This window comes from Kwoniella botswanensis, chromosome 1 (assembly GCF_036426115.1).
Source record: "Kwoniella botswanensis chromosome 1, complete sequence".
NCBI classification, from domain to species: domain Eukaryota; kingdom Fungi; phylum Basidiomycota; class Tremellomycetes; order Tremellales; family Cryptococcaceae; genus Kwoniella; species Kwoniella botswanensis.
Genome location: NC_088599.1, coordinates 13,583,832 through 13,610,234, shown reverse-complemented (window position 1 = coordinate 13,610,234; position 26,403 = coordinate 13,583,832). Strand labels below are relative to the sequence as shown.

Below are 26,403 nucleotides of genomic sequence, written 5' to 3'. Positions count from 1 at the left end.
TAACCTGAAACTATAATCGCAGACGATCAGGTTATTTGCATAATCATATACAATTATGGATTGTTCGTGTTTTTGGCGTTGTTTTTGGTATTTTTTTGTTCAAGAAAAGATCATATACTGGTCATTGGGTTCGTATGTAAGTAAAAGAAAAAAATATCGATGCTTGTTGGGGTTTGAGAGGATACTTGATATCATATCTACATTCCAACCCAGCTTTTGACGAGCTAAGCACGAAGATTACAATCAAGAGATTAGCATGTACGGTCAATACACATCGTGCTGACCATCTCAGTCCAGATCACTCACAGTTCGGGCATAAGGGATATACGAAAGCGAGTACCTACAAACGACGATATCAGCTCATTTGTCTCAAGGTCTTGATGCAAAATATTTTTCTAGCTGTTTAGATTTGTTCAGCTTTGAAGAACCGTGGACTTACCATAGAAAAGCGAGATACTGAACAATCACAAAGACAATACAAAGTATAGCAGGCAACACGAACGCACTGACGAAGGTCATGACTATCGCTGCGAATAACAGGACGGTCGCAACGACTCGAACGGGTTTGAACATTTTCTCTAATTGCGTTTTGAAACCGATCAAGAATCCTGTTCCGACCAAGGAGAGGATCGCTCCTACTGCGAAAAGAGCTGTGGAAAGGGTATGCATAAGCAGACATACACGCAGACATACATGGGATTTGGATTTCCACAAGACGACATAAATTGACATGGGTCATTTGATGATGGATATACACAAAAACACACTTACTTGCAAATGCTCCTGTTGCACCTAAGAACAATAATATAGCTCCCAACAAGGATATACCCAAACCACCAACATAACCTGTTCATATATTCGAAATGTACATCAATATCAAATATATAATGCATGATCTGTGATGGAAATCCTCACTCACAAGCTGCAAATCCACCTAATCTCTGAGTCCTCGTCAATCCCAAGCTTGAATAAGCCGATTGATTCTATATGGTATTCATCAACAACATTACTTAGATGGGATCCCCGTTGTACAGTTATCACATTATATCAGAGTGAGGATGGTACGTACACCTCCGAAGATAGCATCATCCGTTTGAGCTTCCAAGTCTGTTGGTTATACCGTATAAACCGTTGGATGACGTGAGATTGTAGGTAAGTTTGAAATGTATCGTCGCAAAGGAAGAGTGCGATCATTGGTAATATTGAAAGTAAGAATCGAAGCAGGCAGAGGTATTTCCATCAGTCAGCCCTCACCTATACTTCACAGTACAAAATCCATCGTTTTCAAACGTCATGTTACTCACTAAACCACTTCCTGGACATTTTGCTGTTTCACGGAGATGACAATAAGCAGAACAAGGCGAGATTGATTACGGTTGAGTTTCGATGACAATATACCAAAAAAGATCTGGCTGTAGATCCGATACTTGTCGTTGCTGATGCTTTTGAAACTGCTGTTGCTGTTGCTGTCGTTGTCTTCGTTGTTATTATCATTGACCACGTCGCGTCGGCCATTTTCGTCCAACTTTTCAATTGACTGACCAAAGGCTATGCATAATCGCAAATTTCTTTATATCGTCATCTCATTTAGTTCCTTGGTCAGTCTGTCCGCGGTAAGGACCGCACAGATCTCTTTTTTTTGCCACCCAACCCATTCAACTACATCCGATCCTCCACTTGGGACTCTATCACTTTGTTTTCACCTCCTGTACACTTATCTTGGTGATACCTCTTCACGTCAATCTATCTCTCGTGGCTATCGCAGATAAAGATCCAATCTCCATCACCATGAGCTCCTCCATCACGCCGCCCGACCCAACTCTCGCTCACCTCCTAAACCTCCCACCACTCCTCCAACCCATCTCCCCTCCTCTTGCAGCCCTCCATCTCGCTAGGGTACGCTTATCCCTATCCGTCCCCACGTCTTCATCGTATACGGCTAAATCCCTGGACGATTGGTGCAATCTCTGTGGGGGACTGAGACTTCATCTGGGAGGTGCCCAACCTCAACAATCAATAAAGAAACGTAAACGGAAAGGTGGGATATGTGGGACATGTGGAGAGATGTATAAGAAACCTTTATCTGATAAGAGCACTTTGGCGGATTATCCACCTGCGAGGAGAACTAGGAGGATGAAGAGGGACGAGCAGCAGCAACAGCAGCAGCAGCAATTTGAAGTATCATCAAAGTCGCAAAAAGGACAACATAGTAAAGATAACGTTGCCGATCGATCTGAGGAAATGAATGAATCAAATCCAAATTCAGATGTTCAACCAGTATCAACTCCTCAACAAGATATACATTCCAACAATACCGATCGATCAAGCACACGGCCAGCTGTAGATAATAATCCACCAAAACTACTCTCTCGTCCTTCCCTATCACATATCCCCAATTCATCCCCCAACTTACCCGCCTATCCTGCTCCTCAATCAAAACCCATCAGTACCGTCAACAGCAGCAGTGGTAAAAAACCTGCTACGGGTGCCGGTGCAAGTGCAAGTGCGAATAGTAAGAAAAAGAAGAAATCTGGTTTAGCGAAATTATTAGCTGAGAATAAAGAGAGGGAAATGGTCAGTAAGGGATCAGGAGGGATGTGGGGTCTGGGATAGGTAGAAACGAGGTGTGCGATTATCATCGCAAGAGTGTCAATCGATCTTTCGAGGGTCATTTAAGGATGTTTAGATTTTCAATGGTTGTGGAGGTTGATCAGCCCAGGATCCGAGGCATTGCCATCAATCCACCAATCCACAGTATGTACGAAAGTGAACAAGAGACAGTTTGTACGAGTACCACTTATGAGTTGTAATTTCACTCCTACTTGTATTTGTACTATTTGTACTTTTCATACCAATCGTAAACAATATGTAAAATCACTATTACACATCGAAAATGTATCACGTGTTATGTTCACTGTCTCTTCCATAGGTCATCTCATCGTTGGCCTATTTCTTATTCTCGTACTAAACGGACAGAACCCATCAGTAATCGGTTCATTCCATTACTCATCAAAGTCAACTGCCAATCAATGCCTTACTCACCTCGTAGAAACCTTGACCGCTCTTCCTACCCAATTTACCTTCTTTAACCAGCTTTTCCAACAGTTCAATAGGTTCGACCAGTTCTTTGGAAATTTGACCCGACGCTGCTTTTTCGCGCCATCCCTGAGCGATGTACGAGGTTGTATCTGTAACGATAATGGGTCTTAGCTCCCGTCAAGGTATCTCGATGACATGTTCACATGGTTGAGGTTGTATTTATTAGCGAAAGTACTCACCTAATCCAACGAAATCAAGAAGCTTGAAAGGCTATTCATATCAGTGAATCAGCTTTCAAGCACTCCTCATGGTAATTGAAGGATTAGCTGAACCTACGCCCATAGCTATACAAATTGATCTCACCAAGTCAGCTAATTTCACATGCTTCCAAGCAAGGTAACCGATAGTTAGGAGTAAGAGACTTACGATACCCTGCACCTAGTTCCATAGCAGTATCTATATCTTCCGGAGTCGCATCTCCCCGTTCGACCATTCTGATAGATTCGACTATACAATTCTCGATCTCATCAGGCGGAATTTCAACACATACGATTCAAGTCAACGACTCACGTAAGTAGGGTACCAATAGCCTGTTGACGATAAATCCAGGAGTGTCATTACACGTGACAGGAGCTTTACCCATTCGCAATGTGACTTCCTTCAATGATTCATATGTTGAAGTTGAAGTTTGCGGTGTACGTATAATTTCGACCAATTTCATTGCTAATCGAGTCAAATCACACCATGTCAGCTTATCCATCTTTAGGTGAAGAGCTGTGTACTTTACAATCGGTGATGTAACTTACCTGGAACGGGATTGAAGAAATGTAATCCAGCAAATCTGCTTGATACACATCAGCTGGTCCGTGATATACCTTTCAAAATCGACACGAGATCCAGCTGACTGACCTCTCTTGTCGTTCTTTACCACACGATTCGGCAACCTCTTTGACGGACAGCGAAGAAGTATTAGTAGCGAAAATACATTCTGACCTAATTGAATTATTGTCGTACCATAAATCAGCTTCATATACAAACAATGTACGATTTCGAGGTTACTACGTGATAAGACAGTACAGTACGGTGTGTCTAACTCACTTGGCTTTCGAATCTAAGAAACCAAACAGGTCACGCTTGACTTTGATAGATTCGATAATTGCTTCAATCACCAGATCCGTGTTCTCAACTGCTTTACCACTATTTACCATACAACTCATCAGCTATATAGCTTCACTCCGCCATATACCATCTAGCTGATATGGACCGATACCCACGCATCAGTAGTAGTCTCGATATTATCCATGATCTTCTTGGTGAATCCTTCAATATCATCTGGTGATTTCTTCTTGGCCACTCTGGACAGCGATTTTGAAATGATATTTAGACCGTTCCTACATATACTGTCATCAGCTCTCCAGTAGATCAGACATAGGAGTCGAGCTGATAGAAAATCGCATGTACGCACTCAAGTGCTTTATCAGTCACGTCGCTGAGCGTAACCTGTATCCCATATCTGGTCAGCTACCCTTCCTCTCCATCGATTGGATAGCTCACCTTCAACCCGCTCTGCGCTCCTACTTGAGCAATACCAGCGCCCATCAACCCCGCTCCGAATACTGTCAATCTCTCAATCTTCGGTCCGTTCGAGGCAGGAGAAGTCGAGAGGTGTCGTTGGATCGAAGACAGTCGGGTGGCAGCCGCTGCGTTGAGTTGAGAGCGAGTGGTGGACATTGCTGCTGTACGAAGAATCGGTGAGAGCATATTGATAGTTAGGATTAAGATGTCAGATGATACTGTTTTTGGGTGGATTGACAACGTAAAGACGGGATACAAGTCGATGAATTGACTTTGTGCTTGGTTGTTGTTTCGTCCACTGACCGCTTATACACCAGCGCTGTTAACCGTTAGACTATATCACGTGACTTGAACTCGACTTGACTTACTTCCAACGGAAATGGCCCGGTATTGAGTTTTGTTGCTCATCCGATAACGTCGGGAGATAAGGACGATACGATGCACCACCTATCGAAAAGAGAGAGAAAGACGATACGGGCAGATAGGATGAATTAGGAATACTCGCAAAGAATTAAGAAGAAGAAAAGAACAGTTCACAAGGTATATATAACTCATTAAGTCTTCCCTTCTAACAAATTTATTCCCCAGTATTCCTTTGTCTTTATATCCTATTCATATCCCAATTTTCACCGATATAAGAAACATCATGTCCACCTCACAAGATCTTGGTTATCTCTCAGCTGCCAGATATGGTGAGTGTCTCTTGCACATACTCCTCTGACCTTGATATAAGGCTATCAAAACCAAGAGGGCTGTACGTTGATAGCATTGCATGGCTATAGGTAAACAACTAGTCAAGATTGCTAGAGTGGTCAGAGAGGGAGATCAACATTTCATCGTCGAATACGTTATAAGAGGTGAGCTAAACACAAGCTTTCCGACCAAATCAGAGGAACACAAGAGCTGATGTCTGAATGAGTATAGCTCTACTCGAAGGGGATATCGAAACTTCTTACACCGAAGCCGATAACACCGTAGTGGTAGCTACTGATAGTGGTCAGTTATCGTTCTAATCTCAATCAGTTATGTCACTTCAATATGCTGATGGCATTTGTCGCTCGTGATAGTCAAGAACACATGTAACGGTAAGTCGTGACATCTTCTCACCATTGAAATCCAGATGACGGTCAAAAGCTGAGCCTCGTGCTGTATCTCCCTAGTTTTCGCCAAAACCTCACCTCACGTCCTGAACGCACCCGTCTTCGCTTTACACCTAGGACTCCACTTTGTCACGAAATACGCTCATATCTCAAAAGCGTTTATCGATATCGAACAACTCAAATGGTCAAGGATCGAGGTAAGCTATCAACCTAACTCCTCGGACAGGCCAACCCCGTATCAGGACATGTGAGAAGCTGACTGTTCTGATTTTACTTGTTAATAGGTAAATGGTAAACCCCATAAATGGTCTTTTATCCGAGATGGCGATGAGAAATCCCTAGTGGAATGTGTAGTAGATGCTTCGGGTGGCAAGGAGAGTGTTAAAGCGGATTTGAAAGTTGGTATGAAAGATTTACTTGGTGAGTTTACATTGATACTTCGCACGGATCGGCAAAGATATGTAATGATTCGAAACAATGTGCTGATAACCTATGCTAGTACTCAAAACTAGTGGTTCGGCATTTGAGAATTTCTACAGAGATGAATTCACCACACTTGCAGGTAAGTTCTCATCTGCAACCTGAACTTTGACGTATTCCCCTTGCTCACGTGTTTCTCCTGTCTTGTTGTCGTTTATTAGATGTATCCGATCGAATCTTCTCTACTTCCGTATCAATCCAGTCTACCATTGCCCTCCCACCCAATACTCCATTGACCATCGATAACTTGAGTGATATCGCAAAAGAACTCAATTTCCCCAAGTTGACTAGTCAAATCAGGAAAGATGTATTGGAGACTTTTGCTGAGGATGAAAGTGCAAGTGTACAGGTGAGCGCCACTCTTCTCTCGCATACACACTCTCTCTGCGATTCCATACTGATGCGATTCTGCAAATATCAGGCAACAATGTACATAACCATGCAAAACATCCTCAAATCCTGTCCTGCAGTTAAAGAAACTTCCATGCAATTACCTAACAAGCATTACATGTGAGTTTTGGTCAAATGATACACGATGAGCATAAGCTAAGATTGTGCACTTATAACAGCCCAATAAACTTGTCCGCTTTCAAGCTTGATAATGGTTTAGGATACGAGGGAGGTGCAGAGGTGTTCCACCCCACGGCTGATCCTAGTGGGTATATCACTGCTACGGTGACTAGGAAATAGAGCGCGATGTTCGGATTGGGACAAGGAAATTATACGAAGATAGATTGTTTCTCGATTTCTCTCTCTGGGTTGATTAGGTTCGGTATATGTATGACTCGTACTTGGTATGCTTGGTGCTATTGATGCAGATTTATTTTACTGGCAGATAAGTATGCATCTTCGAACTCATTCTGATTTGGTGTCATTACGATTCATTACCAAAATGACTGAAAATCAAGCGCGTACTTTCTAATGATTTTTCTAATGTCGATACGTTTCCTCTAATTGTGCCTCAACACTTTCCAAAGCTGTGCTTTTAAGGGTTTGTGACATCAAGTTGAGTTCAAGTTCCAGAGATGATCACGATGAAGACCATCATCCAACAAGGTACTCGTCGATACAAAGCATCCATTTCTTTCGTAGCAGCGAAAAAAATATAGATAAAGGAACTATTCTTGACTCGCCAAGAGATACATACGGATACTCAATCAGGAATTACCGACAAAAGAATAGGAAGGAACTAGCATTCGCATAAACGCGGGGCAGGATCGTTAGTCTTCTAGTCCTTAGGTTTATAGTGCGCAGGCTTAGTTTGGGCGAGGCTTGTTACGCGTGATCTGGGAGATCTTCTTTCTTTTCACACTTTAGATTCGTGCTTTTTCTTTCTCCACTGTTTATCCATTTTGTACTTCTTTGTTCATACTATAGCATATAATCATATATACATACGTGTTCGACTTTGACTCACCCACGGCGGAGTCCTGTCCAAGCTTACTCTACATCCGTTCTTATCGCCTAAACAAGTTACGGGGAGAAGAAGAGAAGGGAGTGTGAGAAAGGAATCTGGACCCACCAATCGAAAGAAAGAGGTATTAAAGATATAATACGATGTTATATCTCACAGCAGATAAATTCCCAGTCTGTAAGTAGTATCATCCAACGCATGAGGGGATGTTGCTGATGGGTTGTTTGATATGGGATATGTAGTTGTACCATTTGGTGTGATAGGGTGAGTTCTATTTGCCTGCTTCTCTTCGTTTGACTCTCTCTCTCTCTGTGTTCTTCTGAATATGTCAATATACAGACTCAGGAGATATCCACATAGATGCTAACTCATCGTACTCTGCAGTTTCTACCGATACCTGTGGTACATCATCCGATTACTCGCCAGAGCAGCCTATCGACCAATTCCCTTACCACAAAACCCAACGTATGTAGCAGCAGAGGATGTCACGATTATCGTTCCCACCATTGACGCAGGAGAGGAGTTTAGGGGTGAGTGAGGATTTCCTTCATTCACCTTGGAGGTGTATATAGCATACGAGAAAGCGTTTTCTTATATCTCTGGATCGGGTGAAATACGTTCTCACTTCTCGGCGCACACATTTGCATCATAACGAGGTCTTTCCTACTTTCAGCATCTATCCTGTCCTTAACATGATGTTTACATCTCCACAAATATGTGGAGTAACACCGCTGACGTATCACTCTCACGTTACACGTATACAGAAGCAGCATTCTCATGGCTTGAAGGTTCTCCCAAAGAAATCATCATCGTCACTGAGGACAAGATGGTTGGACCCCTTCAAGAACTGGCCAATTCCGTCGACCCCTCGCGAATCCGAGTTCTAACAGTTCCCTTCGCCAACAAACGGTTACAGATGGCTCACGGAATTCGAAATACCACTACAGACATCATTGTATTCGCGGATGACGATGCGATCTGGCCACCGACCCTTTTACCCTACGTTCTAGCATGTTTCGAAGATCAGCAAGTAGGAGGTGTAGGTACTTCCCAAAGGGTAAAACCATGTGGTGATTCAATGACCATATGGGAGGTATTGGCTGCTTTCCGATTAACAATTCGTAATATTGAAATTGCAAGTTCGACACATATAGACGGCGGTATACCATGTTTGTCTGGGCGTACAGCAGCCTATCGAACGGTTATTTTGAAAGATCCAGATTTCTTACATGGTTTCACGAATGATCTTTGGCTGGGTAAATATCACCTCAATTCAGGTGATGATAAATTCCTCACTCGTTGGATGGTCTCTCACGGTTGGAATACATACGTTCAAGTTTGTAAAGAGGCGGAATTACTTTCGACAATGAAACCTAATTGGAGATTTTTGAAACAGGTTTTAAGATGGACTAGAAATACTTGGAGATCAGATTTCAGATCGATTTTCACAGAGAGATACGTATGGACCAAACATCCTTATGTGGCTTATACTATGATTGATAAATTCATAAATCCCTTGACGTTACTGGTTGGACCGGTGTTGGTCATTTATTTGATTGTGAAATCGACGAAGAATGTGGAAGATGGAGGTTATCATTTACCAGCTTGGAAGATCGTCATTTCGGTGAGTAAGAGTATAAATCTCATTCGCTGCCCTATGGACGATATCCTTGAATGAGATGGATTATGGCTAATTCATATTTAACTCCCATAGTACCTCGTCTGGCTCATGGTCACTCGTACTGCCAAATTACTACCCCATCTATGGTACAGACCTTCACACATCATCTACGTCCCAGCTTGGATCTTGTTTGGTTATTACTTGTAAGCTGCTTTTTGTCCTTAAATTTCATGATTATGACAGTCCAGCTGATTTGGATACAATGCTCAGCGCCATCATGAAGCTATACGCTTTGTTCACTTTACACGAAACAGGATGGGGTACAAGAGCAGGTATCGGAGATCGTAAGTTGATTCTTCTACATATAACAATCTGCACAAAAAGTGGAAACGACTCAGTGATCAATGCTGATAATCGTTACGTCCACAGCCGCAACTGCCACTACCGCTGCTCAGCAGGAGAAGAAAGCTGATCCAGCGTTCGGTGGGGGAGGTACCGGTGATCATGGGATGTACGATGCAGAATCGAATGGTCTAGCAAGGAAGGGATAAGGCACAATCAATCTCGAGGTAGAGGGCGACGAAAAAACTTTATGATTTCTCCGAATCGAAAAAGGAGAATGAAGAAAAGAAAAGATCATGATGAGTGATGATGATGATGTTATTTCACGGCAATGAATTCACTTTTTAGATGATCGTTATGGACTTTATGCGTATGAAATTCGGAAAGGAACAGCGGGAATACTGAAGAAAACAAAACAGGTACTTTGAGTATTTGTTTTGAGATTTCTAGTTCAAGAGTGGTCAGGGAGTGTGTCATGAGAGTCCAAGTCACTTCATATATCATATTCATATACCTGTTTCAATTTTCTAACATATACATACATATTTCATATATTATCCATATTCACATGTATCACATGTATACACCCATCCATCCCTACAGGCTGATTAGTCACAGACTCCTCGCGGATTGACACAAATGGTGGGTCATGCGTGAACCTTGCCAAAGCAATCACTACGTCCATTCAACAAACGTATTGTGCTGTACTATCTCACCGATCGATATTATCCAACTAATAATGCATCGTCACTCGGTACCACTAACAGTTGATAATTCAATCGATCGTTTTCGTTCATACGATACATCCTTCCATACTATATAACCCTATGAAACTCCTTCCTCTCAAAGTATATACCATAGAACTTCATACCAAAGATACAACCTAATATCGCATGAACACACGTCTATGTCTAGTCCACCAGGTACTGAGACGACGACGGGTAGTGGATATCGTTGTCGCTTTGCGTAATGCGTAGCAATATGCATCAACAACAAGGCAAAATTAAATCGCCTTTACCCAATGAACAACTGACTATGCCGAGATAATCCCCTATGAGGATCCGATTACTGCCAGTAAAGCGTTTGGATATCTTCTTTCGCAAATGCTAATCCACATGCAGGACATTTACGTTGTCTCGAGGCTATTCTCGCTTCCAAACACGATTTGCAGAAGGCTAAAGGTGTACAGAGGGTTCAATTAACAAATCGTTCATCCATAGTGAAATTTTGGCACTTACTGTGCATACACTTGACAATGACTTGTTGTTTGAAGTTCTGTTCGCAGCATGAACATCGGAGGAGTTTCTGAATTGGGAGTGATTGGCACATCAGCATCAACGCTGTTGTATTGGCATAGCGACTGCTACATGCCATGCGATACTCTCAATGTTACTTACCAATAACTTGTCCCTCTCCTCTTTCATCTGCCATTCTCCAGCAGACATATCCTTGTCCCGTTCAGCAGCAGAGATAGCTTCCTGTCTCTCTTTCAACTTCTTGATCGTCTTTGAGGAAGTATCAACTTCGTCTTGAAGTTTCGCTCGTGCTTCCTTCTCAGATGTAGCTTCAGCAACTCGTTGATGCATTATTTGTTGGGCCTGTGTTATAAACAACATCCTCAATTAGCTTAACGCTACCTTACAGATTGGCATGGTACAGCTACGTACCTCAGCCAAAGCAGCTTGGGATTGCTGTAACCTCAATTCTAGCTGAGTCTTCTCAGAAGTCGTAGATGCTAATTGAGTTTGCAATTCCAACGCAGAGTTCTTGAGCGATGTCATTCCTTTTTCATTGGCAGTCTATTTAGATATTGTTAGCTACCCCGGCGACTCAAAGACCTTAGATGAGCTGACTTACCACTTGTACCCTCAGATTCTGCTCGACCTCCGCAGCCCGCTCCAACAATTTCAACTGCTTCTCCACAGTCCTTTGAGCGAGTTTCCATTCAGCTTCAACGGCTTCCTTAGCTCTCATCGCCGAGAAGAATTTGTTGTCTGCTTTCGCTTTCTGCAAGTTGGGATCCCTGTCAGCTGATTGTGTCAAACAAATCGAAGTCCACTTAATTAGCTCACCTCAGTAGAAAGACGGGAGATCTTCAACTCTCCATCTTTCAGTTCAAAAACTTTGCTTTGGACGGTTTGGTCGAGGTTTTCCCATAATTTGGATAACCCTTCGACTTCGGTGTAGAGAGCATTGGTAGCCTGACAAACCATGACCGATTAGCAAAGAGAATCACCAAAGCCAAATGGGCGATAGGGATGAAAGCCAGACTCGAGAGACTTGAAGTATGATTTGCCTTGCGGTGTCAGATAAAGGAAGTTAACTCACAGCTTCAGCTTCAGACAATCTCAATTCCAGCAACTTCCTCTCTTTCTCCTTCTCTTCCAACTTCTTCGCAAGCTCACCGACTTCCTCCGAAACTTGAGATTCTGGACCTAAGATCTTCTGATACTTCAGTAACGATCTTTTGGTCACTTCCAACTCGACTCTAATCTGTGCTTCCTCTTGGACGCCTATCGAACCGTCTGATAGTCTAGAAAGTTGCGAGTTCAGAGCGTTTATCTGATCTTGAGCCGAAACCACTTTCTCCTCCAAATCTTTCACATAATCTTTGTCGACTGCTGCGGAACTACCTTCAACCCTTAAGAATTCAAGATAATGTTCCGAATCCACATTTTGGCGAGAAGCTAGATGACCTTTCAATCGTCTCACTTCACTATTGAGGAAATTGATTCGTTCTTGTCTGGTTTTCGAGAGGTTTTCAAACTGTTCGGCATATTTGAGTTTTTCAGTTTCGCGCGATTTCCTTTCCATCAATTCCGAATTCATCTCATCCCTCTGACCTCTCAATCTAGCCAAGTCAGAATCCTTCTTCGAGATTTGTAATCTTAACGCATCGTTCTCGGCTTTCGCCTCTGATATAACTTGATCATGGAACTGTTGGTTGGAATCTCTCAAGTTATCGAGTTTCTTCTCACTGGTCTCGAACCGGCTTTGCAGCGAATTAGCTCGATTGATATGAGTAGATAACTGCTGGAGATACACTTGGAAAAAGGGTGATTCTCGTAAAGCTGCTTCGGAAGGGTGATGTGCCTGCAAAACAAAGATGATAAGTGTATATTCCTTGGGTTTGTGAACCATGATATGTATGACTTACCAGAATCTTTAATCGGTCAACTTCTTGCTGCAATTGAGCTTGTTCACTTCTAAGTGTTTGCAATTGTTGCAATCTCGATTCCGCCAGCTGTTCCAATTCGGCAGTATCTTGCAAAGCGCCACTGGCTGAAGGTCCAGCAGCTATACCCGCTGAAGGACCATTACCAAATGGCTTCACATCTTCTTCCATCTTGCCATTTGGTGTCGCGTGACCTGATCCTCCATTCGATTTGCTGGGTCCAGCAATACCGGGCGTACCAACTCTTTGACGAGATGATTCCTCTTTCCATTCTTGTATGGCTTTATCATGTTCCATCCGTTGTCTGTCTAAAGCTTTTTGCACTTTGATCAAATCTTTCTGGATAACATCCTTTGATTCGCTCAATGAGGATATCTGCGTTTGAAGCAACTTTGAATTAGATCGTAATGCACTTGATTCAGCTTCGAGCTTGAGACATCTTTTCTGTAATTCTTCGGTAGTGGACGATCGGTGTTGATTCTTGTTAGCCAGATCAACGAATCGTGAAACCAGTTGATGAGTGGTAGGTAATCGAGATTGTATTGCTTTTTCAAGTTCAGGTCGAGTAGTCTGAGGTTCCAGATAAGCTGGAATGCACACTTATTAGCTCAAGGTCTTGGGACAGAAAATTTCAATCAGCTGAATGCTTACGCTCTAAGACCTCTTTTTCATTGAGATCCACCTCTTGCTGTCCCCCAAGTTCCCGTATAGCGGCGACAACCTAATTTAAAGTATAGCTTCAGCGTTGGTCATACAATGAATGTGAAGTATCAAGCTGACCTGATTCCAGCACAGCTCGACAGCATGAAAACTAGCTTCAAGCACGCGCCGTTGAGCTTCGACTTCATTTGCTCTTTTCGCCTCTCGCTCGGATGCTCGACGGTATTCGAGCATCTGTCGGTAGATGGCTTCTTTACGTCGTACCTGTGGAAGAAAGAGTAATCAGAGGTCAGCGGCTGTTCATCATGATTGGTAATTATACAAGTATCGATAAATGATTTTTGTCATCCCAGTTGATTGTGTTTGGATGTCACCATGTACACCCAGAATGTTAGTTGTAAGCAGTCATACACTTACTTCCACTACTTTCATCCAATCTTCAATCCCATCCCCATCACTATCATTGACCTGGGGACTCGCATGACCACTCAACACACGTCGTTTAGCTGAAGGGGATGGAGTGTCATCAATAGCATTATCGCGAACCCTTTTCAGGTCTGCGTTCATATTTTATTTTAGGATCTTAAGAGCTGATGTTGTGCTCATGTATGAGGTTGAATGAAAAGGTGAAGTGTATGTTATTTTTGGGATGTAGGATGTGAAGGGGAAGAGAGGGTATCGAATAGAGACAAGATGACAAGATGACCAGATGAAAGAATGGTAAAAGTCAAAGTGCTAGTACTACCATAGTAGTCTAATAGGAGTGAATCGTATTACCGCGGTGGATTGTGAATGTGGCACTTGTCTTGTTGTTTTGCCACCCAATTACCCAATTACCCAAGCACAACAAACATCTCTGCAACAGGCATCTACCTCACCTTCAACCCATATTCAACCAATCAATCGCCCTTTTCACCTACCTCACGCTCTTTGCAACCGACCCGTCGGGTCTATACTCCACCTCACGATGTCGGCTGAACTGTCAACTCTCGACTTACCACCAGCAAGCAACGGTTTTGGCAATGCGTCCGTACACAAGATGCCAAGTAATTCGACGATGGGATGGGAGGATGAAGAGGAAGATGTGACGTGGGTGTCTCGCTTCGGTTTGAGCTCACTGCATGGCAGATGCGCTGGATTATTCTGCTGCTGACTTGCATTTTACTGATGTAGCTTCGACTCTCCGCAAGAAGAGATAGCTCATTATAGGGAGAAATACAGACAGGCTATTGACATGTTGACGGAGACCAGAGTAGAGTTAGGTGAGCTTTGTTGAAACTGCCCACGTTGAAGATGAGGCGGTAAGCTGATCATAGAAATATGTAGAGGAGTTCCAGCAATCGTCTAAAGAATTGGAAGATGAGATGGAACAGGAATTAGCTGCTAACGAGAAAGTCCAAGGGGAACTGAAAGAGAAGATCAAAAGGTTAGAGGGTGAGAAGGAGGAATGGAGGGTGAGTCTTCGATCGTGTTGCTCTCTTATAGCCATCGATATGTAAACTCACTGTTGAATCCTCTACTAGTCGAAACAAATCGCTTTACAGAAGCTGCATAGCTCAACTACTGCAGCTATGCAGCGCGAAATGGATAATCTACGTTCAGAAAGGGATAAAACCTTGGTCGCTCTGAGGGACTTGGAAATGGGTAATGACGAGTTGGAAAGGAATGAGAGGTCAGTTTGTCCGTTCCCGGTCTCCTGACGTAGTCAAAATTGTGGCTGACGATGGCTCTAATCGCGCAGAGTGGCCGTTTCTTCTTTGCTGGATTTGGAAAGCAAGTATAACCGAGCTATCGAGGAGAAAACATTGTTAGAACAAGAAATCGTACAGAAGCAGGATCTGGAAGAGGAATGTCAGAGGCTGAAGGACGAAATGCGAGGTGAGCTGCTAGATGATGTGCTATCTTCCAGGAATCTAGCTCATCTGAGATTTCTGATATAGATGCGAACAATGAAATTTCGATACTGAAAGATCAACTCGCCCGAATGAGCCTTCCAACACCACCCTCATCCATATCCGAACCTGTATCATCCTCACCTACACAAGAACCGCCTCGAGAACTAGCTGAAGAAGAAGAGAGAGAGAATGAGGTGGATCCAGCTTCCATACCTTTACCACCGCCCGTACCCTACAAGTCAATCAACAACAGCAGCATCCCCCAATCTCCTTCACGCAGATTACCTCGAAGCGCTACATCCTCTTCTATACCTATCTCATCACCCATCACCAAAAAGTTCGCTCCGACCTCAATCCCACAATCACCTACCATGTCATCTTTATCACGTTCGACGACTTCTAGAAACTTGGCTGCCGCTGCTAAGTTTACTCCCACGCCTGTACGAACACGTACGAAATCAGGTTTGCATCAATCGCAAGGTTTGGGTGATAATTCGCCTGGAACAGTCAGAGTCGCAGCGGTTCAACAGACCAAATCCAGAGGATTTAAATTACTACATGATCTTCAAGCAAGGTTGAAAGCTACAGACGACAAATTAGGTGTAGCCAAGGTACCTAGACGAAACGTCTCGAACCCTCTATCCAATCTTGGCGGTGGCGGTAACAAGTCTAGATCAGCTTCTGCTGCATCTTCAGCCAAAGAAGAAAAATCGCAACAACCACAACAACCTAAATTGACTAATCCCAGAATAACCGCATTATCTCAAAGTCAAACCCAGAGTCAAGCGGGTGGTGGTACTCCCATGGCAAGTTCCAACAGTTCGTCATTGATGTCTCCAAATGGATGGGTATTGGTAGATGGAGAAGAGGATGATTTCCAAAATACACCTACAGCCAATTCGAATGGTTTCAGACAAAGGGAAGAACCGTTATCACCTATAGATCAGACTTTCGGTATAGGCATAGCTCCCAGAGCTGTATCCAGTGCATCAAACTCTTCTCAGCGTTCATTACCTTCTAGACCTGGTATACCTAGTCCGTTAACAAATATGAATGGATTAAACAAATCTACTACAACCACTACTACCACAACGGCTAATGGTAGAATAAGTAGGAAACCAACTACAACTGTCCCATTCCCTACCACGAACCATCCAAACAGGACGGTGAAGTATCAAAATGGAATAAATAGAATACAAGCTTCTCCTGGTAAATCCAAACCTCGTCCAACAGCTACACCAATGACACCGGGTAGTAGTAGACCATTATCACCCTCGACTTCGACTTCCAGACCGATGTCGCCTTCGATGATACCTACTTCTACGTCTTCTTCCAGACCTATGTCCCCATCTTTAATGAATAGTATGACAAGCGCATCAAGACCAATGTCACCTTCGATGTTACCTCGTGCCCAGCCACTTAGGGCACCATCACCATCCATTTCTGCAGTCGCTTCTTCCGCATCTTCGTCTAGACCATCAAGTAGAATGGGAATTGGTAGAGGTCCACCACCTTCTTTCCATAATCGAAACCCTAATCCCCTGTCGGTGTCCACCAGCAATAGCGGACAGCAAGGATTAAGGAGATCCACAAGAAGATCCTCCGTAGGTGCTCATGAACCTCCTACTGGTATACCTGCACCATCATCAAGAGGAGATGGGTCGAGAACACCCGTACGACCTGTTACGATCCATGGGGATACGCCGCCGCCTGTTCCTAGGATACCTAGTGCGTTGAGAAAGAAGTAGATGTTGGATGGCATGAGTTTTATAGATGTTTTGACATGTACTTTGTTTATAATGCATATGACACGTATGATGTCTAATGAGATCATGAGATTATCGAATTACAAACGTAATGAATGACGAACATAATGTAATGCGCCCTACAACAGATATGTGAAAAGTATGCAGCGAAATGATATCGAACAAATACAAATATGTAAATGAGAATAAGAAGCGACTTCTAAAAATATACAGACTATGAACTGGATATGAGAATGATCTCTTCTTACCAGGGAGACAAGAAAATGAATGGTACGTTTCGAGTCTTGATCTTGATTCTTGACTGATGTGGGTCATTAGTTCCTTGAAATATCATGATCATCATGTTCAGCATGATTATTGAATTTCTTCTTCCTCCACTGGCCATCTTTTCGTCTATCGTACGATGAAAAATTCATAGATCAGCTCTACTCACGACCCGCCATATCAATCCTCCATCCGACGGATACTAATTAGGAAATGAAACAATATAAACTCACAAGGCTTCTCTTCTTATCCTCTCTTCTTTCTCTTTCATCATCTTATCAGCCTGTTCATTCTGTTCTCTAACATCTTGAGTCGAGGGGAAACCGATCTTCCAATATCCAGGTGGGGTCGGAGGTTTCATCCACTACGTGAACCAGACGAAGACCAAACCATTAGAACCATCTCTAATCAGAAGAAGATGTGAGGGATTGTAGTATTATCAAATCATGCTCACCGTCTCTCGATGTCTTGACACCATATTTTGATGTTCTCTCACGTGATCCGAAACCGTTTGATCATTCTCACTTTGATGGTTTTGGGCATCATCTCTCCATCTGGGAGCTTGGTTGAACCTGGGAATATCACCAATTTCTTCATACCACTATTCCGTTCAAAGTAATCATCAATGCAACGCTCTTTACACACGGACAGGATCAGATCACCACTCACATCTTTACAGCATTCACAATCTCCTCCATGCATATTCCTCCTCTCAGCCTTCTTTCTTCTCACATCATGATATGCGAAATCATTCCCATCGTTCTGAGAAGGATTAATCTCATATTCTTCTCCAACCGTCTTGTCCCTGATTTCCATCGACCAAACATCACACGATCAGCTATCAATCACGTTTGGCTTATGTTCTGAAAGGTGGCATACATTTCCTCTGGTTTGAGATACCTTCCATTCCCTTTATATCCCTTATATAACTCGCGCTTTTCACTTACAGGCATCTTCGCCAATCTCTTCAATTTCAGTGCTTTTTCCGACGGTGATAAACCCTCAGTTTCGATGTCGATAATCTTCCTTTTCTTCTCCGTCGACATCAATCCGGATGACTGGGTGGGGGTACGAGTACGAGTACGAGTACCAGTGCTGGGTCCAGGAGTAGCGATCCTCGGCGTTTCATGATCATGGACAGTCTGTCGCATCACCTTCTTCCTCAAACTATCACCACCAAGTATAACGGAACCACCACCTAATCTATCCCTCACCAAGGGTGTTCTGACAGTCGTAGGTGTCGAAATGAAGTTATCAGGTGGTGAAGCAAAATCATCATCTTCATTTGTAGTTTGATTGAGTCGTTTTTTCTTGGTAGGTGACTTGGATCTAGACCTGTTGGAAGAACTGGATATACCATCATTCTCCACACCCAGCCAAGGGGTCACGTGAGTAGGTCGGACGACTCGTCTAACAGGCTGTGGGGTGGCTGCTGGTTTTTGAGGTTGTTGAGGGGTCGATGTAGATGACGAGGCGCTGGAGCGTCGTACTCGCTGAGAAGATGAGGGACGAATGGGTGAAGCGTTTCTCCTTGATCCTTGGGTAGATTGAGTAGCAACAGCGCGATTTTGGTGCGAGGAGATTTGATCAGATGAGCTGGTTTCGTTCGATCTAGTATGGCGATGAGAACCTTGATGAACTACTTTGTTATTCGCTAGACGAAGTGAAGACGAAGGTAGTTGGAAGTTATTGATACCGTCCACAACTTGACCACTCGTCATATGAGGTGGAACATCAATATCCATCATCTTCTCATTCTGATTTCCATCACTTCCATGTTCAGCATGAGCCATATACTCTTCTTCATCGTTCATCGTTGCCCCATTTCCCTTTGTGGCTTGTTTCCTGACATGTGGTAGAGATCCACTTTCCTCCACCAACACATCATTCCCAACCTCTTCTACGGGTATAAATCCATCATCTTGACCACCGACGGTCTTACCTGAGCTAGTGATATCGCCAGGTGTACCCGTCATCTCCCTCAATTCCTGCGATTGTCTAGCTTTCTTCTGAGCTCTTCTGTCATCCTTCTTCTTCCTCCTCTCAATTTGTGAAGCCTGATATTTCTTCATATGGTCTATATCCTCTTGATGGATCTTTCTCAACTTGTTATGCTCAGTCAGCAAGAGCTTGTGAGCTTCCGATTGATGGTCATAAGCAGCTTGTAGATGATTACATCTCGCTTCAATGACGGCGTATCGCCTTGCGAGAGAGGTCGGCGAGGGTGGAGCTACACGAGAAGACGGCGATGTAAGAAGAGGTGTGAATGGCTTGAACGATTTGGGTTTGGTAGGTGTCATAGGTTGAGATGAAATTTGAGAGGACAGCTGAGAAGAGGGAACGTTGAGATCTTGGGGTTGAAGTATCTTGGGACTGAAAGATTGTGGCAAACCATTATAAGCTGAACATAAATTTGCAGTCGATCGAAGCAGCTTACCTCTTCAATGCTTGTTCTGCAGCCTGCTCCTTCATCACCATCATTTCCGCCACAACATCATCCCTCTCCTGTTTCAATTTCCTGATCTCTTCTTTCAAATCGTCAGACTCTTTCTTGCCCCTCACGACATTCTCTTTCATATCGATAATATTCTCGTGATGTCTAGTCCCAATCTCCTTGATCTCCAACTCGAGATTATCGACTTTGGTCTCTAACTCCCCTTCCCGTGTTTGATACGCTTGATTGTCATCTTTCAACTTCTTTCTCTTCACTTCCAAATCTGATATTCTATCTCTCAATCCGGACGAAATAGCTCTTTCTCTTTCCAACTCATCATCACATTCCCTCTTCATATCTACTTTCTCTTGCTTTAGTGATTGCACTTGTTCATCCAATAACCATATCCTCCTATTCAGTTTTCCTTGTACGTCACCTTCACTGAAAGAACTCATAGAAGCTGAAGCCGATAATGAGCGAGAAATCCACCATGAGTTATCGGTCTGCCTCAGAAGCTCCCGCTCATTTCGGGCATTCTCGATCTCCTCGTTGAGCTTTGTAAGGTGGTCTTGTCGTTGGTTGATATCGCTCTCCAGTGACCGCTGACGATCTTGCAAAGCTTTACATTCTTTTCGGAGGTTAGTTAGGATGGGCGTCATCTGTTGAATCTGTATGTAGGCTTGGTGAGCTCCCGTTGCTGTTTCTATCAAGATATAAGGAAACGCTCAGCTCACTGCAGATGACATTTCTATGATGGAGAAACATGGATGTCAGCTGCATACACCAATGGTTTCAATAAGCAAACATCAGCTTACCGCTGACCCTGGCTAGTTGCCTCTCCCAATCTGCACCTATACTCTCTTCATCCCCCGCTGCAAGGCCGCTTTGAACACCCATACCCTCCGCCTGATGCCCTGGGGTCGAAGTCATCCTAGTCGGCTGCGGCTGTTAGTGATCAAGGTTAGCATGGATGCATGTAGGTGTATTGATGATGATGATGCTTGATGGCATGGGGTTGAGTCACCCGATCACCAAAAGCATCCACGAACATTACTTGTGATCTATTACGTAAGCGACGATGGACGCGTGCACAAACATCAACTGGGCTGCAGCCGAGAGCAAAAGCAAAAAATCAAAACAACAGATCATATCACATGGACCTATCTTAAGAATCACCTTTGACAGGTTTGCCTTGCATATCTACCCTTACTGAATTCTATCAACATGGAAGAACCCTCCATATCACGATTGATAATCGATCGAGAAACAGAATGGCTGAGGGTGAAAGATAACGTCAGTTCGGCGATGATGAAGGTCATGGAGACTAGGTTGGCTACGATGCCCGGAGGGAAAGATGGGGAGGCTGCAAAAGTCATGCGAAAGCAGCTGGAAAGTAGGTTGAAAAGGGTAAGCCTAGATTCAGATCATTTGTATAAGACCCTTCACGCTGACACAGCATCCTGGCTGTATATAGATACAAGAACAGATGTTTGACTTGAGCAAATACAACTTACAAGTGAATGGGCAGAATTATGAGAACTACGTGGAAGGTAAGCAGCAAGCTTTATCCCTTCCGCACATCATGCCAAGAGGAATAGAGGTTTGGCAAGGCTGAGACGTTAGGTACGTTCCTTAGCTACCGAAGGATTCGACGAATCCCTTGATAGACATATATGGGCCCTCCAGGTGGAAAGGACAGATTGGGAGAGTAAGACAGCGGAGAAACGTAAGAGATGGCCGGAAATGTTCTACAGTGTGGAAGAGGATCTGGAAATGAGGAGGACCGACGTGGAATGGCTACCTGATGAGAATGATGGGAAGGAAGGTGAGTACTGCTGAATTCCCTTGATGCGGTTACGAATGAGCGAGGACCTGAATCTGACACTGGTCGATCGCATTCCCAGAGAACAAACCTCAACTTCAAAATTTACCTCCTCCAGAACGGCATGAAGAAGTGAAAGAGACTTTCAAAGTGGTTGTCGACAATTTAGCTGAAGTGGCCCAAGTAAGCTCGCCTTCAATTATCTCTTGAAAGCTGAACCTGACCTTATGATCGATTTGGTAGTCTGCGCCAATACAGCTACAACGTGCGCAGAGAGCGCAAACTGTAAGAGACGAGATATCAAGTCTTCCGCCATAATCGGTATGGCCTACAGCACTTTCATGCTATTTGACCTTTGTAACAGTAAACTCTTTTTGAATGACGTTATGACATGATGACATCGATTGATACATTAGGTTTTTATATTTATATACAACATGGTTTCATTGTTTGTTTTCGTTCTGCTTCCTTTTCATATGATATGTATTGTTGTATCTTCTCTACTCGAATTTACCAGTCAGCTGCCATCGATATATAGCACGAATCACTTACCCTTCAGAACTCATCTCTCTTAGTTCGTTGTTTAGGTTCATCCATAACCTTGACACTCTTTACACCTTCACTCCTTTTCACCTTCTCTATCAAATCCTTTTGGGAATTTTGCCAGCTCTCATCATTCCTCTTGACAGGTCGACCATGAAATTGAATTTGGTATATCCCTTCCCCAGATAATTCACCTATCGGACCTAGATATTTCACTTCGACGTTATTAAGTGAAATGGCCGATGGAGGTTCAGGTGAAAAGTATGACACATGGATATACACCTGGTCGGGTTCTAGCTTGATGGGTTTTACAGGAGCTCTGGATGAGGATGCCATGATGACAAGAGGGAAGAGGAGAAGTGTAACAAGGGGTGAAAATCGAATTTTGCCGATTTAGACGAAGGTGTATATGGGCAGACCTATCTTTAGGCGTTGGACGTTATAGACCTTGACTTTGATACGAGTGTCCTCGCTATGCATCGCAATTGCACAATCTTATCATCTAGCTTGTCAGCGTCACCACCACCTCATCCTCCATCCTCGTCCTCCACCTGAAACGTAGACGGAATCAAATCCGATCGAAGCATGTCACGTGAGAATTTTTGATTTCTTCGAGGTGTCCTCCTACACTTCACTTTATTTTCGATATTTCTCTCTTCATAGACAACTTACCCTCATTACGAACTTGAAGGCAATCGGAAATGGGGAAACCATCAGCAAAAGCACTAGGCAAGCGTAAAGCCCCACCTCCTTCAACGAAGGTAAGCCTCTCCTCCCTTGCTGCTATGGTCTGAGATTTAGCTAATACAATCTCCGCGTTGAGTAGGGAGGAAACAAAAAGACCAAAACCTCAAAGTCAACCGAACAAGAGCTGGAACCTACGGGAAAACCCAAGAGGAAAGCAGACCAACCTAAGAAAGTGAAACTGAGAGATCAAAAATCCATTCCTATACCTAAATCCACATATGCAGAAGATCAGGATGAGGATGATGAAGAGGACTTAGAGGATTTAGGTGAAGAGGAGGGTTTGGGGGCGGGCAGTGCGAGTGCTAGGTTCTTGGTGGGAATGGATGAGAATGCTTTGTCCAGGTGAGTAATCAGCACCATCATGCACACCGTGTCTGGATTGTATGAACCTGGTTGATAATTAAGCTAATCTTATCATCCCACTTATAGATCAGTTAAAGAGACCAAACGATTACATGACTTATCTAAATCCCGGGAACCTTTACCCAAACAAAAGCGACAAAAGTTGAAAATACCTTTACCTGATTCAGCCAAAGAATCGGATTCGGATGATTACGATTTCAATTCTGATCCTGAATTCGATTCCGATTTGGCTTCTGATGTGGATGGTGATGACGACGATGATGTTGCATTGGGATCAGACGATGAAGAAGATGAAGAAGATAGTGTTTATGATTCTGGTGCTTCATTAGATGATTCCGACGAGGATCAAGATGATGTCATAGCCGAGTTCGATAATTTACCTTCTGAAGAAGAAGAGGAATACGATTCAGATACAGCCAACTCTAAACGGCGGAAGAGGAAGACTGGAGAGGAAGAAGCAGATTATGAAACTTCTGCTCGTAATCGGTGGGCTGCGGATAAGAAGGATAAGAAGGAGAATGAAGATCAAGTGGAAGTGGGCAGATTACCTATCAAGTTACCTACTGGTGAAATAAAGATGGTAGAAGGTTCGACCAAGATATCCCTCCCGCCCTCAAAGAAGAAACAACTCACACCTCCGCCGAGTGATAGTGAAGAGGAAGAGGAGGAGAGCGAAGATGAAGGTTCGGATGATGGAGAACAAGCTGAACGAATGGCAGGATTGAAAGGGAAGTTCGGCAGGATGGGTGTTTCGGAGATCGTCAGTCAGAATGGATGGAAGAATGCTCAGAAGTTGGAAAGTGCCAAAGAACAGATGGCTCAGCTGGGTGCAGAGATCTTGGCTGGTGGAGAACTGGTAGATATTGTGAGTATCAAGAAATAATCAAATCCTGACTGTTCCTTCACGATTAACCCGGAAATAGTTTGTGGGATGCTTGACGGACATGACCGTAGAGTGATCGCGTATGGCTGACCACGTATCACCTCTGCAATAGGGACCCGTGTTGACGAGATTATCCACATTCGCCTTACCTACCGTACCTTCCCTAGAAGAGGGCGAAGGATCACTGCCCGTCCCAGCGTCGATAAGAGGTCTGGCCTTCTTATCCCAATTAGCAGTGTTCAAAGATCTTATTCCTGGTGAGCTACTTTAGCTAACAAATCTAGCAGAAATCCATAGAGTAGGGAGCTAACGGAACTCATCCAGGTTATCGAATAAGGCAGCTTACCGAGATTGAAGAAGCTGAGAAAGTCCGAGATGAAGTGAAGAGGTTAAGAGAAGGAGAAAAGCTGTTGGTAAGGAATTATAAGAGCTACCTGAAAATGCTGGAATCGGAAATAAAGCGTCAGTTGCTGGATTAATGGATTTACGAAACTCTTTTCAGGATGGCTCGAAGCTGATTTGTGATTGTCGTGAGATAACAGGTCGATCACCACTTGCTAGTTTGAGTTTGAAATGTATGTGCGAATTGCTGGTGGGAGTGACGCACTTCAATTTCAGTGAGAATATCATGGGTGTGTTGGTAGGGAAATTAGGTAGGAAAGGATGGGATAGTGTGAGTTGAATGGCTATTGCTATTGTCCCTTTTTATTCGTCCGATTGTGCATCCTCACTCGATCGTGACCATATCCCTACCCATTCGTCATGAGGAACTTCCTATTTATCCTTGACAGTCTCGCATGCCAAACCTATCGCTAACCCACCATGCACCTTAGGACTCCGACCTCGTCCTCGAATCCTTCATATCAGTGTTCAAAGAAGATATATCCGGTGTCCACGCTCAGACCCTTGTAACGTTGATAGCAAGAATGATCAAAGAAAGGCATTTCCAGGTCAACCCCAATGTCCTTACTTGTCTTTTGCACCTAAGGTTGAGAAACGAGTTGGATCAGATGAAACGTGGTAAAAATGCTAAAGGTGGATCCGGAGGTGATAAGAAGGAAGATAACATAAAGGGGAAGAAGTTCAAATCGGAGATTCGAAAGAAGTGGGCAACGAAGAATCAGCGTAAGAAGGAAAAGGAGATGAAGGAAGTTGAGAAAGAGATGAAAGAGGCTGAAGCAGAGATAGACAAGGAGGAAAGAGCGCAAATTGTGAGTGATGCTATTCCTTCTCTCATATATGAACAAGATCATTCGGATTGAGAATGCTAGCTGATAATGGTATGTGCGTAGCAAACTGAAACGCTGAAAAACCTTTTCGTACTATATTTCTCAATATTGAAGGCACCTACTCGTACACCACTCTTACCAGCTGCTTTGGAAGGTATATCAGCCTACGCCCACTTCATCAACATCGACTTCTTCCGTGATCTCTTAGCTGTCTTACGCAAGATCATAAACGACCAGGAAGATCACGACGAAGTAGATGGATCAGATGATGAAGATACGAAAATACATCAAATTGACGCAAGTGAAAGAATCAGAATAAGGTTATTGTCAATCTTGACTGGATTCCAAATCTTGTCGGGACAAGGAGAAGCATTGAATATAGATTTAAGTGAATTTATAAATTGTTTATTTGGTTTATTACGACCTATATCGTTGAACACAGGTATAGAAGATCCACCAATCAAATCAGCTACTACGAAGAACACCAACTCGATGGGGGAATTATCAATATCAGAATTGATGTTTAGATGTTTAGAATTGACTTTCTTCTCTAGACATTCAGGTAAATCACCTGATTATAGAGTTGGATCATTTGCCAAAAGACTCATAGAATGTTCATTACATTTCCCACCTATTACTGCAAGACGATCTCTGGAATTTGCAAGAAAATTAATATCGAAAGAACCTAAATTAGAAAGTTTGTTGAATACAGAGGAAAAGATAAATGATGGGGTGTATAAACCTGAATTTAATGATCCCCAATTGATCAATCCTTTTAACACGAATGTATATGAGAGTGGGATTCTGGGAGATAGGTATTTTGAGAGAGGGACCAGGGAGGAGATGAAGAAGTTGAGGGATAACAAGGCGGTATAGTGGTATTGTAGCTGGTATGATCTTTGTACGATACATGATAGATCGGATGTGTCGATGCATTTGCACTTTGCATAGTGACTCAAATAGGAGATGCGATGATATACAACAGATACAAGAAAGTACAGAGAGATGCCAATTGCTCGAAATGAAGAGAACCTGTAAAAGCTTTCTTTAT

The 26,403-nt window shown here is 43.3% G+C and overlaps 11 protein-coding genes across 11 annotated transcripts; 6 read left to right on the top strand and 5 right to left on the bottom strand.

The window, feature by feature from the left end:
- Positions 1-197: 197 nt before the first annotated feature.
- L199_005141 (uncharacterized protein) lies at positions 198-1,323 on the bottom strand (the record flags this gene model as incomplete). Its single annotated transcript, XM_064890856.1, has 7 exons — positions 198-224; positions 307-340; positions 440-650; positions 772-846; positions 920-983; positions 1,070-1,107; positions 1,305-1,323. 7 exons carry the CDS (start codon positions 1,321-1,323, stop codon positions 198-200), a joined length of 468 nt encoding a protein of 155 aa, XP_064746928.1.
- A 465-nt stretch (positions 1,324-1,788) lies between these two features.
- Positions 1,789-2,613, top strand: L199_005140 (uncharacterized protein; the record flags this gene model as incomplete). The annotated part of the gene is made up of 1 exon (XM_064890855.1): positions 1,789-2,613. The coding sequence occupies one exon, from the start codon at positions 1,789-1,791 to the stop codon at positions 2,611-2,613; it is 825 nt and encodes a 274-aa protein (XP_064746927.1).
- A 333-nt stretch (positions 2,614-2,946) lies between these two features.
- Positions 2,947-4,800, bottom strand: L199_005139 (uncharacterized protein; the record flags this gene model as incomplete). Its single annotated transcript, XM_064890854.1, has 12 exons — positions 2,947-2,964; positions 3,043-3,188; positions 3,279-3,309; positions 3,376-3,383; positions 3,466-3,546; positions 3,610-3,762; positions 3,846-3,880; positions 3,949-4,032; positions 4,138-4,236; positions 4,314-4,430; positions 4,505-4,539; positions 4,594-4,800. 12 exons carry the CDS (start codon positions 4,798-4,800, stop codon positions 2,947-2,949), a joined length of 1,014 nt encoding a protein of 337 aa, XP_064746926.1.
- A 460-nt stretch (positions 4,801-5,260) lies between these two features.
- Positions 5,261-6,884, top strand: L199_005138 (urate oxidase; the record flags this gene model as incomplete). The annotated part of the gene is made up of 10 exons (XM_064890853.1): positions 5,261-5,306; positions 5,397-5,471; positions 5,539-5,610; positions 5,682-5,699; positions 5,775-5,911; positions 5,999-6,134; positions 6,214-6,276; positions 6,356-6,543; positions 6,616-6,704; positions 6,764-6,884. The coding sequence occupies 10 exons, from the start codon at positions 5,261-5,263 to the stop codon at positions 6,882-6,884; spliced, it is 945 nt and encodes a 314-aa protein (XP_064746925.1).
- Positions 6,885-7,751: 867 nt separating this feature from the next.
- On the top strand, positions 7,752-9,780 carry L199_005137 (uncharacterized protein; the record flags this gene model as incomplete). Its single annotated transcript, XM_064890852.1, has 7 exons — positions 7,752-7,785; positions 7,851-7,872; positions 7,993-8,138; positions 8,373-9,232; positions 9,323-9,432; positions 9,500-9,573; positions 9,659-9,780. The coding sequence occupies 7 exons, from the start codon at positions 7,752-7,754 to the stop codon at positions 9,778-9,780; spliced, it is 1,368 nt and encodes a 455-aa protein (XP_064746924.1).
- An 856-nt stretch (positions 9,781-10,636) lies between these two features.
- Positions 10,637-13,973, bottom strand: L199_005136 (uncharacterized protein; the record flags this gene model as incomplete). Its single annotated transcript, XM_064890851.1, has 11 exons — positions 10,637-10,746; positions 10,810-10,876; positions 10,969-11,169; positions 11,239-11,370; positions 11,429-11,578; positions 11,644-11,772; positions 11,900-12,664; positions 12,729-13,333; positions 13,398-13,467; positions 13,527-13,670; positions 13,824-13,973. The coding sequence occupies 11 exons, from the start codon at positions 13,971-13,973 to the stop codon at positions 10,637-10,639; spliced, it is 2,523 nt and encodes an 840-aa protein (XP_064746923.1).
- Positions 13,974-14,373: 400 nt separating this feature from the next.
- On the top strand, positions 14,374-17,049 carry L199_005135 (uncharacterized protein; the record flags this gene model as incomplete). Its single annotated transcript, XM_064890850.1, has 6 exons — positions 14,374-14,495; positions 14,580-14,668; positions 14,733-14,860; positions 14,930-15,078; positions 15,148-15,284; positions 15,347-17,049. The coding sequence occupies 6 exons, from the start codon at positions 14,374-14,376 to the stop codon at positions 17,047-17,049; spliced, it is 2,328 nt and encodes a 775-aa protein (XP_064746922.1).
- A 511-nt stretch (positions 17,050-17,560) lies between these two features.
- L199_005134 (uncharacterized protein) lies at positions 17,561-20,695 on the bottom strand (the record flags this gene model as incomplete). Its single annotated transcript, XM_064890849.1, has 6 exons — positions 17,561-17,695; positions 17,786-17,932; positions 18,001-18,136; positions 18,211-19,704; positions 19,769-20,468; positions 20,581-20,695. The coding sequence occupies 6 exons, from the start codon at positions 20,693-20,695 to the stop codon at positions 17,561-17,563; spliced, it is 2,727 nt and encodes a 908-aa protein (XP_064746921.1).
- Positions 20,696-20,989: 294 nt separating this feature from the next.
- L199_005133 (uncharacterized protein) lies at positions 20,990-21,905 on the top strand (the record flags this gene model as incomplete). Its single annotated transcript, XM_064890848.1, has 5 exons — positions 20,990-21,172; positions 21,240-21,315; positions 21,402-21,590; positions 21,670-21,770; positions 21,831-21,905. 5 exons carry the CDS (start codon positions 20,990-20,992, stop codon positions 21,903-21,905), a joined length of 624 nt encoding a protein of 207 aa, XP_064746920.1.
- A 237-nt stretch (positions 21,906-22,142) lies between these two features.
- Positions 22,143-22,466, bottom strand: L199_005132 (uncharacterized protein; the record flags this gene model as incomplete). Its single annotated transcript, XM_064890847.1, has 1 exon — positions 22,143-22,466. One exon carries the CDS (start codon positions 22,464-22,466, stop codon positions 22,143-22,145), a length of 324 nt encoding a protein of 107 aa, XP_064746919.1.
- Positions 22,467-22,831: 365 nt separating this feature from the next.
- Positions 22,832-26,228, top strand: L199_005131 (uncharacterized protein; the record flags this gene model as incomplete). Its single annotated transcript, XM_064890846.1, has 8 exons — positions 22,832-22,891; positions 22,957-23,219; positions 23,307-24,105; positions 24,236-24,380; positions 24,448-24,585; positions 24,666-24,796; positions 24,957-25,334; positions 25,416-26,228. 8 exons carry the CDS (start codon positions 22,832-22,834, stop codon positions 26,226-26,228), a joined length of 2,727 nt encoding a protein of 908 aa, XP_064746918.1.
- Positions 26,229-26,403: the final 175 nt, after the last annotated feature.